Source organism: Arachis duranensis, chromosome 2 (genome assembly GCF_000817695.3).
Source record: "Arachis duranensis cultivar V14167 chromosome 2, aradu.V14167.gnm2.J7QH, whole genome shotgun sequence".
NCBI classification, from domain to species: Eukaryota; Viridiplantae; Streptophyta; class Magnoliopsida; order Fabales; family Fabaceae; genus Arachis; species Arachis duranensis.
Window position 1 is genome coordinate 78,450,299 of NC_029773.3, and position 12,163 is coordinate 78,462,461.

A 12,163-nucleotide genomic window follows, 5' to 3' on the forward strand; every position below is an offset into this window, starting at 1 on the left:
CACTGAGAGGATGGGAGGTAGCCACTGACAATGGTGAAACCCTTGCATAAGCTTGCCATGGAAAGGAGTAAGAAGGATTGGATGAAGACAGTAGGAAAGCAGAGAGACGGAAGGAACACAGCATCTTCATACGCTTATCTGAAATTCCTACCAATGAATTACATAAGTATCTCTATCTTTATCTTTATGTTTTATTCGTATATCACCCATATCCATTTGAGTTTGCCTGACTAAGATTTACAAGGTGACCATAGCTTGCTTCATACCAACAATCTCTGTGGGATCGACCCTTACTCGCGTAAGGTTTATTACTTGGACGACCCAGTACACTTGCTGGTTAGTTGTGCGAAGTTGTGATAAAAAGTTGAGATTGCAATTGTGCGTACCATGTTGATGGCGCCATTGATGATCACAATTTCGTGCACCACCGGACCACCGGGCCGACTTCGGGTGACCCGAGCTATGGTCCGGACCCGACCCGAAATAATGACCAGTCTATTTTTCCAACCCTTACCCGGTCCTAAATCCGGTAAAATCACACCAAATTAGCCCCTAAAGTGTTCAGGGCCGGGCTGTGTCTTCGGGTCGGGCCGTGTCTTCGGGTCGGGCCGGGCCATGTGCACCCCTATGTGCATCTACTCTCAAGTATTTCATGATGGAATTCTTATAGGATCAGCAATGCACTTATTTTACTACTAATTATTTTTATTGAAATTTTTAAACTATATGATGAACTACTTACATGTTTTATTTTATTTGATTGCCTTGTATGGTGGAACTCTAGTATGAAATTCTCAATGTCAAAGTGAAAGTTTTAGTGGATGGGGATGTTTTCCATTGATTGATTCTATTAACCTGCTTATGAGTGTCTTCTTGTTAATCAGCTTTAGACATAATGTTCATCTTCATTGCAAGTTTTCTATCTGTTATGCATCTCATTGAAACCAATATTTCTTTAATAGTTGGAGATCTACATAGAGATCTTAAGCAGGCTAGATCTGCACTTCAAATGGCTGCTATATTGAGCTCTGATGGTCAAGACTTATGGACTGGTGGAGAAACGGTACGGGTCCTATTTTTAGAAACTGGTAGCTTTTAGTTTTAATTATGATTTAGTCACTAGTCTCTTCTGTCAATGTGTATAGAATCAGAATATAAAGTTCTAAAGTAGTTGAAAGGTTTTGGTTTGAGATTTATCACTTTAACATTGTGGACGTTTATTTTTGTTTCTTGTTCTAGGTGTTGATTCAAGTTGGAGATATACTAGATCGAGATGGCAAAGGCAAAAGGTGGAGCTGTGTTTCAGGTTTTTTAACTTTGAACCATGAGACAACTTTGGCCATAGTAATACAAACTCATGAACCACTCAAGTTATTGTCTCAAATAACTGAATGTTAAAGACTTGGCAAGGAGATGACAATTTCTTACACATAACAGTATAGCTTCATCTATTAACTGTTAAACATTCGTCTCTATTTAAGTCTCTTTACCAGAAACATATTGTATGCATCGATATGAAAAGAATATATTTGATAAGTGTTCCGTCTTAAATGCGCCGAGGTCTGTGGCTTTCAGTCGAGCACCTGGATCCTTGATCGAGCTATACGTCGCCCAGGTACAACGATGCGGTTCTAATCTCGGCTTTCTGGAACACGGTGGTGGGAGCACCTACACAAAGCACTCCGACGCTCAAGTAAGTATATGAGTTATAAGAGGATAAAGAACAATAAACTGAAGTGAGTTATATGACCTGAGTCCTTATGAGTTAGAGGGATTGGTTTTATAGACGTCCTGCGTTAGTGGGGAACCTTGTAGGTTCCGATTTCTCTGGTGGGTGCAGTCATCAGTATCTTTGACTTGTATAGAGTCGAGTTTGGGTAGTGTAATCTGTTTGAGGATAACGGTTTAGAAGATAACGTTGGCCTTATGATTATTGACATGTGCTGTTTATTTGTTTCCGCTCTTTGAGGTTGGTTTGTAACTAAGTTTGTTCGCCGATTATTATGGGGTACACGTCATAGCCCCTAAGGTCGTCTAATATTTTGTATAGAACGGTAGATGAGCTTTAGTGATGTTGTTGACTTTCATACGTGGCTAAATGTTGTTTTGTTTTGAAAAATTTTTGAAAGAGTTTTGAGTGGTTTTACTTGTGTGTCTTCGCAAGTCGTGTCGCCTTTATTGTATTTTATTGCCTTTTGGGTTTTCCATGTTTCTTAGTGGGTGTAAATTAACTTACCCACTACAATAGTGGGCTTGCAATAATAGTTACCTTCTCTGTTTTGGAACTTACGCTTCATTGCTTCCTCTTCTCACCGTTTTATTCTCGCTATGTCTTCGAAAGGTTAGTGTTTCCTCTATTTTCTTTTACTGTTGCTGTTCGTTTCCTTTTCATGGCGGGAGAAAATTTAAAAGAGAAATTGAAAGCTGTTGAGGTTAGGGAGGATGATCCATATCACTGGGTCCATGATGACGTTAGAACCCATTCTTCTTCTTTTATCAGTGTCGAGTCCCTTTCTGAGTTGAGGGGTTTGGACTTTGTTAGGGGTGGTTCTGGTGTTGTCGTTGAGTTTCAACCCTGTTCCAGTAGTGATAGGGTTTGTGAGAGTAGGGGTGATTGGGAGTATTTTTACATGTATACTCCGTGTATGATTGAACTTGGTGTGAAGTTCCCCTTTTCTTCTTTCAAGTATGACGTCCTTACTCAACTTAACTGTGCGCCATCGCAGTTGCACCCAAATTCCTGGGCGTTCCTCCGTGCCTTCCAATGTCTGATGGATTACCTTTCATTTCCTTGTTCATTATCGTTGTTCTTCTTATTTTTTCAGGCGAAGGGTGTTCGCAAGGGTTTGTGGGTCTGTCTTAGTAGTTTCCCGGGTTGGTCTCTCTTTCTTCTTTACAAATCTTCTTTCAAGAATTTTAAGTCTCTGTTTGTTAAGGTTCGTTGGGCCGAGTTTGAGTACCCCTTTTATTTGGATGATGAGCTTAGTGAGAAATTTTCCCTCTACTGGTGTTCTGAGCCGAGCTAAATCCTTGAGGCTTCCGAATGAAGTGAGGAGGAGGAGTTTATGTTGGACTTTCTTGTTGAGAATGTTGCTGCTGAGGAGTGTATGTCCATTCCTGATATTTTGCGTTTATATGATTTGGGTGATAGTGAGGGTTTGAAAGCGTACATAGGTAATGTTTTTGGTTGTATGTTGTTTGTGTTGGTTTTTGTTGAGTTTTCTGATATTGATGGTTCTTTGTAGGTGGCCGAGTTCCTCTGTTGGATCCTAACAAGTTGCAGTCTTTCTTAAATAAGAAGAAAGAAAAAGGGGTTGGTGGCTCTGGTGATCGAAAGGATGCTGGAGAGCAAGCTTTCTCTTCTGTTGCCCATCCCACGTCTTCGTTCAAGAGGAAGAGGGACGATGTATCCTTTGAGGTTATCTCTGAGGGTGGTCACGAGGCTGTGGGTGGTGGGGAGCTTGCTTTTGATCGGCAGAAGAAGCTTCATGGCTTTATTGCTGGATCTAGTTCTCATTCCCTTTGGAGCGAGCAGTTCAACTTTGGTGAGCTCTCTGATAGGGCGTCACAGTATCCTAGTGATATGCTTATGACTCGTCGAATTGGTATGGAGGCGCTTGCCAAGTTTGTTCAGGTAGTTTTTGCTTGGTTATTATTTGATGAGTGTGTGGTTCAACTTAAATTGCATCTCATATCTGTGGATCTTTATGAAACCGTGTGTTCAACACTACTCAAACTGAATCCTATTCTTAGGTCACTTGTAATTATGTTATTAGGACAACAGCACTAAACCTGTGTTTTACACCAATCTTAACCAAAATTATAAAATATAATATTTAACTTGCCCATGGTTTATAATATATAGTTTTTATATAGGAAATATTATTTTAATTATAATTCAGGGCAATAAAGTCCACAAAATATGTATCATAATACATTATTATTAAGGAAAAAACCCCTTCCTTATGAAGGAAATTTCAAAGAATAAATAATGTACAATATAATGATTACGTATGAATATATATGTAGCAATTTAATTTGTAACATACACAAGTTGAATATATATGTAGCAATTTAATTTGTAACATACACAAGTTGGTACTAGCTGGATAGAAAGGTTATTAAGACAGATGATATGACTAATAAAAGGGTCCACTTTGGCATGAACACATTTTGATGCAATGCAAGATAAAGATATTGGGTTAGTCTGAGTAGTGTTTCAATTCCTTCCTACTCTTAATAATAATAATGCTTGGAGTAGTGTTTCAAAGTCCAACTTTTATTTTTTGCAAAAGCCTTCACTTCTTGCCTTTCACTACCGCTTTTTAATTTTTATTTGGGATTACTCTTCATTACTCGTTAATGACTCAAATGAAATTACAAAATCATTTTGTTTTTTGCTTTGCCTTATTATGCAATTCATGTATTTTCTATGTTTCAATTGATGCCCAATTTTGGTGAGAAGCCATTATGCTTAGGTTTGCGTCATTTCCCTCATAAAAGAAAAAGCTGTGTGTCATTTACTTGATTGATGCTTAGGTTTCATTTGCTTAAGAATTCAGCAACAAGCTATAATAATTCAATAGGGAAGTTGAACAACATGCCGCTAAATATAGAGAGCTTGAAGACCGCTACCAAAGGGAGAAAAGAGAGTGACAACAGACTGTTGAATCCTTGCGTGAGGATCTCAACACCAGTAACTCACAGATGGATCAATTTAGTCATCAGTTGAGCAGTTTGACTGAGTATGTGAGAGCCATGGGTCCTAGTAGTTCTGGATCACGTGTTCCCCCACCTCCTCCTTTTACTTTTCCAAGCTCTCAGAAAAGCACAGCCCCAGCCCCAGTCCCAACCCCAGCCCCAGGTAGAAAACTTCCACCTATTCTGCAGCGACCAGGACAACCACAGAGTTCTCAAAGGGAGGATGATTCTGACGACGATTTTGATGACTCAAATAATGACAATTTAAACGAATATAAGTCTAAGTTTAGTTATTTATCTTGTCTTGAGTCTTTATGTTAGAGGGTTATTTATTATTTTGATAAATTTGTAAACTCATTATCTAATATTTAGTATAAATTTTATTTTTATATTTAAAAGTTTATTTGTCTTGTTATCTAATATTCTGTATAAATTTTATTTATATATTTAAAAGTTTATTTGCATTAATTGTTTACTTGGCAACGTTGTCGATTTTATTCAAGCTTATCGACGGCTTTAGCGTCGATTTTATTGAACATATTATAGACAACAGTGTTGTTGATTTTATTAAGTTAAATATCGACGGCAATGTTGTCGATTTTATTCAAGCTTATATTGACGGCTTTAGCGTCGATTTTATTAAACATATTATAGACAACAGTGTTGTTGATTTTATTAAGTTAAATATCGACAAAAAGGCTGTCGATTTTATTGATCAATTATCGACAAAGAGGACGTCGATTTTAAATAATAATATCGACGGCAATGTTGTCGATTTTATTAAGAATGTAAAATTCTCACACCCATATTACAGACGGAAAGGACGTCGATTTTATTAGATTATTATCGACGGCTATGAAAGCCGTCGATTTTATTAGCATTTTGAAAAATCGACAAGCTTTATAGCAACCAACTGCGCTGTTTATTTTGCCGTCGAATTTCAATATTATCGACGGCTAAGCCGTCGATTTGGCCGTCGATTTTAACGATGTTTCTTGTAGTGAATGTTTGAAGTTGGTACGCCCTCATACCGAGCACTTTTGCTACTCGAAAAGGGCCCCAATTCGCGGCGATCTTGCCGTGTGCTAGAGGTCGTCTGACTTCCTCTGTTCGTCTGAGAACTAGGTCGCCTTCCATGAATGTCCTCGGCACTACTCTCTTATTGTGCTTCCTTTCTGCCAGTTGTTTTTAGGATCTTTGTTTGATCGCGGTGATTTTCCTGTCTTCTTCGGCCAGGTCAAGCTCGGCATTTCTGGTGCTTATGTTTTGTTGTTCGTTGTATAGCTCGGCTCTTAATGTGGGTACCCCGGTTTCCACGGGGATTAATGCTTCTGAGCCATAGACTAACTTGAAGGGTGTTTCGCCCGTGGTGTTATGTACTGTGGTGTTGTAGCTCCACAATATTTCCGGGATTAGCTCAGCTCATTCTCCCTTCGCATTATCGAGCTTTCTCTTTATTGCCTACAACACAACTCGGTTAGCAGCTTCGGCCTGCCCATTAGTTTGTGGGTGTTCGACCGAGCTAAAATGATGCTGTATATTAAAGATTTTTAGAAATTAGCCGAGCTTATTATCTGTAAATTGTCTACCATTGTCTGATATTATTTCCTTTGGTATTCCGAATCGGCATATTATGTTTTTCCATATAAAAGATCGTACCTTTTCGGCTGTTATCCTTGCTAAGGGTTGTGCTTCTATCCATTTTGAGAAGTAGTATATTGATACTAAAAGGAATTTTACCTGTCCTGGCGCTATTGGAAATGGGCCGAGGATGTCGAGCCCTCATCTGTGGAAAGGCCAGCTTACCTCCATGCTGTGTAATACTTCGGCCAGCTTTGTAGAGATGACTTCGTGTTTCTGGCATTTGTCACATGCCTTGACTTTTGCTATGCAATCTCTCTTCATGGTCGGCCAGTAGTATCCTGTTCGGGCTATCTTTGTGACGAGAGCTTGTCCTCCTATGTGATTTCCACATACACCCTCGTGAACTTCGTCCATCACCTCTCTTGCTTCATCTTTGCTTAAGCATTTTAGCAATGGTTGTGAGAAACCGCGCCTGTACAGCTCTCCTGCTATCTTTGTATAGAAGTCCGCTTTACGTCTGAACTGTTGTGGGTTGAGCTCGTCCCTGGGTATGGTACCTGTATTTATGTACTCAACAAAAAGGTGTTCTCCAAACATGGAGGCGGTTAATGTTTTCTATGTATAATAGTTCAATACTGGGTTTTGTAAGTGTAGGTTGTGATAATGCTGATGTTTGTGTATCTGCCCTAGTGGCGGCGAGTTTGGATAATATGTCTGCTCTAACATTTTGTTCTCTATGCACATGTAGTATAGTAAACGAGCTAAATTTTGAAATGAGATCCTTTGCTATGAGCCAGTATTGCTCTAGCAAAGGATCTTTTACCTGAAATTCTCCTCGGAGCTGCTGGACCACCAGGAGGGAGTCGTAATGTGCTGTTAGGATTTGTACTTGGTGGCTTAGGGTGAGCTTGAGTCCTGCTATGAGGGCCTCATACTCGGCCTGGTTGTTGCTTGCCGAGAAGTGGAACTGTAGGGCTTGTTCGGCTATCACTTCGTCTCTTTCTTTCAGGATTATCCCGGCTCCACTTCCTTCTCGACTTGATGCTCCGTCCACATGTAACTCCCATGTTTTGTTGTGCTCATCAATAGTCAGTTCCGTGATGAAATCGGCGAGGATCTATGCTTTGAGGGCCAATCTAGGTTGAAACTGAATGTCGAATACCGAGAGCTCGATTGACCATTTGGTCAAGCGTCCGGCCAGTTCTGGTTTTGTCAATATTTGCCTTAATGGGTGGTTTGTCCTTACTATTATTGTGTGACTTTGGAAATAGTGCCTTAGTCTTCTTGCTGTAACTACGAGTGTTAAGGCTAGATGCTCTATCCTCGGATACCTTTGTTCCATTGGTTGCATGACTCTGCTGACGAAGTATACTGGCTATTGTGTCTTTCCTGTCTCAATGACAAGAGCCGAGCTTATAGAGTGATTGGAAATAGACAAATATAAATATAGGGGTTTACCGACTACAGGTCTTTGCAGCATGGGTGGTGATGATAAGATAGTTTTAAGCTCGGCAAATGCCTTCTCGCATTCTGTTGTCCATTGGAATTTTTTATTCTTTAAGATCGTCTGAAAGAACAGGTATGATCGACTTGATACTGCTGGCAAGAATCGAGAAAGTGCGGCTACCCTTCCTGCTAATTGTTGTACCTCTTTCATCATTTTAGGGCTTGCCATGTTGAGTATTGCTTCGCATTTTTCAGGGTTCGCTTCAATTCCTCGTGAGGTTAGCATAAATCCGAGGAATTTTCCTCCTTGAACTCCAAAGGCGTATTTTTCCAGGTTGAGTCTCATATTGTATGATCGGATCTATTCGAATATTTCTTTGAGGTCGTCGTAGTGTGACGGCTCTTGAGTGGTCTTGGCTACCATATCGTCCACATAAATTTCTATGTTTCGACTTATTTGGTGCCGGAATACTTTGTCCATCAGTCGTTGGTAGGTTGCACCTGCATTCTTTAGACCACAAGGCATGACTCTATAACAGAAATTACCATGCTCAGTTATAAATGTTGTCTTGCTTTGGTCTTCTAGATGCATGAAGATCTGGTTGTAGCCAGAGTATGCATCCATGAAGCTCAAACTTTTGAAACCTGATGCATTGTGTACGAGTTTATCGATGCACAGCAAAGGGTAAGTCTCTTTAGGGCATGCTTTGTTTAAATCTGTAAAGTCGACGAACATGCACCATTTACCTGAGTTTTTTCTTACCATTACCATGTTTGAGAGCCACATGGTGAAGCGAATTTCTTTGATGAAGTTGGCTTTAAGGAGCTTCTCTATTTCTTCTAAGGCAGCCCTTGATTTTTCCGCCCCAAGGTTTCTCTTCTTCTGAGCTATAGGTCGGCTTGTCCTGTTAGTGGCCAGTTTGTGGTAGATTACGTATGGGCTTATGCCGGGCATGTATGCGGGGTCCGAGTGAATAGATCAGCGTTGGCTTGTAATAATCTTATCAGCTCCGACCTCTCTTGTCTTTGTAGTGCTTGACTGATGTATGTTACCTGTTCCAGTGTGTGGGTCAGTTGAATCTTCTGGAGCTCATCTGCTGGTTGAGGTCTTTCTTGGGTGTCCCCTCGAGGATCAAGCTCGGCCAGAGACAAGACTTCCGTGCCATGTATTGATTGGACTTCACACTGTTTCTGGCTTGTGTCCGATCTCTTTAGGCTTGCATTATAGCATTGCCGAGCTTGTTGGCGGTCAGAATGTATTGTCGCTATCTTGCCGCCTTGTGCCTGAAATTTAACACATAGATGATAAGTAGATATGACTGCGCTGAACATGTTCAGAGCAGGTCTTCCGAGAATAATATTGTAAGGACTAGGGCAGTCAACTATTAGGTATTGTATGTCTATGGTTCTTGATAACGGGTCATCTCCCATCGTTGTCCTTAGCCATATATAACCCTTGATCGGCACTCTTTCTCCAGAGAATCCTACTAATTCTCTGGATGAGGGTTGCATTAGTTTTTTGGATAGATTCATTTTTGAAAAAGTAGAGTAAAAGAGGACATCTGCACTACTACCTGGATCCAAAAGGACTTTTCTTACCAAAAGGTCACCTGTTTGGATAGAGATTACCACCGGATCGTCTGAGTGAGGGGCGGCCGAGCATATGTCAGTTTGGTTGAAATTGATTTCTAGGTCAGGCGTATTTTTGTTGTTTGGCGGGGTTGTTCCTTCGATTGCTAGCATTGCACGGTAGCTTCGCTTCCTTGCCGAGGTTGTTTCGCCTCCTCCCGCGAATCCCCTGGATATGCAGTTTATAACCCCTTTAGGTGGGTTGTTGTTTGACCATTTATTGGTGTCCTTGCTTGCCGAGGTTTGCTGGCGTTCCTCTTTGTTCCTGTCGCTCTCCTTGTACTTCCATCCTTCGATGTACTTATCTAGGAGGCCCTGCCGAGCTAATCTTTCTAGGAGATCTTTGGCTATCACGCACTCATCGGTTGTGTGACCATATATCTAGTGGAAGGCACAATGTTTGCTTTTGTCGATGAATCGCTGATCTTGGTAGCTCCCAGCTCTTGTTGGTGGTTTTATAATCTTGGCGTTGAATATTTCTTTGATTATCTTTTCCCTCTTCGTATTGAATCTGGTGTAGTTGTCGAATTTTGGGGTGAGCTTGAATGGTTTGTCGAGGTCTTTAGTGCTCACCGATCTTGGTGTTCTGTCGTCTTTCCTTCTTGGTCTTCTTTCGGTTTTGTCGGCCTCACGGAGTTCTTCAATCTCCATTTGTCCCGCTGCTCTTTCCCATAATTCTTCTAGTGTCTTTGGTTTTGTAACCGCGATTATTTCTCTGAACTTTCTGGGTCGAAGACCGGCTTTGAGGGCATGTAGGTGGACGGCAGGATTTAGATCAGGTATTTCCATGGTGGCATCTGTAAACCTGGTCATATAATCCTTCTTGTGGACCCTGGCGGATGGTGCTGAGATAATCCGATCCGTGTACGTAGATTCGTGCTGCCACAAAGTATTCGATGAAAGACCTTGCTAGTTCTTCGAATGAAGCGATTGATCCGGCAGGTAATTTTGAAAACCAAAGCAAAGCAGCTCCGTCAAGGTAAGTAGGGAAAGCTCTGCAAAGCACATGATCGTTATTAGGTCCGTTAAAAAAATCATAGATTGAAATTTTTTAATGTGAGCCCGGGGGTCACCAATCCCCTTGTATGGCTCAAGAGAGGAAGGGAGTATGAAATGCTTCGGCATTTGATAATTCGTGATTTTTTCAGAGAATGGGTTGTCTAAGGTCATTTTCTCCTTGGGGGGTTGACACCTATTAGATCGGTGCCGCCTTGGGTTGAGCCTTTGGAATTGCCCTCCTTTCGTTTGCTGTTCTGGGTTGATAGCTCTGCTAACCTCTTGACTTTCGCTTGCAGCTCGGCCATCTGGGCCATAAGTTCGGCCTGACTGAGTTGATGAACTCCATTATCAGCCATGTTAGAAGGTTGATAAACCTTGCGTAAAAGAAGAAAATAAAGTGTAATGTGGAAATAGAGTGGGGTTAGATATCGGGCCCCACGGTGGGCGCCAAATGTTCCGTCCTGAATGCGCCGAGGTTTGTGGCTTTTAGTCGAGCACCTGGATCCTTGATCGAGCTATATGTCGCCCAGGTACAACGATGCGGTTCTAACCTCGGCTTTCTGGAACACGGCGGTGGGAGCACCTGCACAAAGCACTCCGATGCTCAAGTAAGCATATGAGTTATAAGAGGATAAAGAACAATAAACTGAAGTGAGTTATGTGACCTGAGTCCTTATGAGTTAGAGGGATTGGTTTTATAGACGTCTTGAAGGGTATTTACAAATTTGATTAATTAATATTATTAATATTATTAATATTATTATTAATATTATTAATATAAATAAACGGTTACTAACCATTTTGTACCATTTGGTTGAAGGGACACAACCTTTTAAGGATTGTGTATGTTCAAAACATTATGTCTATTGGCTAAAGGGACACAACTCTTTAAGAGTTGTATATGTTCAAAACATTGTATCTATTGGCAATAGAAATGACACAACCATTTGTATACGTAACTAATCATAATTGCTACGTGCAATATGTATAAATAAGTCCTTGTCCACTATTTCAGATATGAAGTACTAAGCGTACAATTTACACTACTATTAAGAGATTTTCTTTGTTCAAGAGAGTTGAGAATTTCTTACTATTGCTAATTAAGAAATTCTTAGGTTTCATTGTATCCTGGGAGAGTATTGTCATCAACCCTATAGCAACTAAGTGTGGGGACAAATATCTCTCTAAAGAAAGCGATCTAATCGTGCCTTGAAACCACTACACAAATATAAGATTTTGTCATCTTACCATCTTCATATACCCAACAATAACTTATTCAATTCAATACTATTCATTCATAATAAGGGGTTGGTATAGCCAAGAGAGGTGATTTCAAATGCAGGACTAGTCCATAAAATTTAGACAAGTCCAATTCCTTAGAACCAGCAGGCAAATCCCAATCAAAATGGTAAACAAGGTTAGCCAGCACAGTTTCATCAAGAGCAGTGGCAAACTGCAGCCCAGGGCACCCTCTCCTTCCTGCACCAAAAGGAATAAACTGAAAATCACGCCCTTTGAAATCCACCGAACTGTTTAAGAACCTCTCTGGCTTGAACTCAAGTGGCTGGTCCCAACACTTTGGATCCGTTGCAACGGCCCATGCATTCACCAACACCTGTGTTCCAGCTTCAATGTCATACCCATTCAGCTTGATGCCTTTGGTGGATTCTCTAGGAACTAGAACTGGAAGTGAAGGGTGCAACCGAAGTGTTTCTTTGATCACAGCTTTCAAGTAGTTCATGTGAACCAAATCTTGTTCGGTTATGTTGCCTCTGTTTCCAACAACAGTTCTCACTTCATCTTG

The 12,163-nt window shown here is 40.7% G+C and overlaps 1 protein-coding gene and 1 pseudogene across 1 annotated transcript; one reads left to right on the plus strand and one right to left on the minus strand.

The window, feature by feature from the left end:
- LOC107475059 (shewanella-like protein phosphatase 1) overlaps window positions 1-12,163 on the plus strand; it is a 22,250-nt pseudogene that overhangs the window by 3,418 nt on the left and 6,669 nt on the right.
- Window positions 11,632-12,163, minus strand: LOC107474968 (cytochrome P450 736A117-like; the record flags this gene model as incomplete). The annotated part of the gene is given in 1 exon segment (XM_016094611.3): window positions 11,632-12,163. A coding segment is annotated over 1 exon segment (513 nt), but the record flags the coding sequence as incomplete, so codon positions are not given.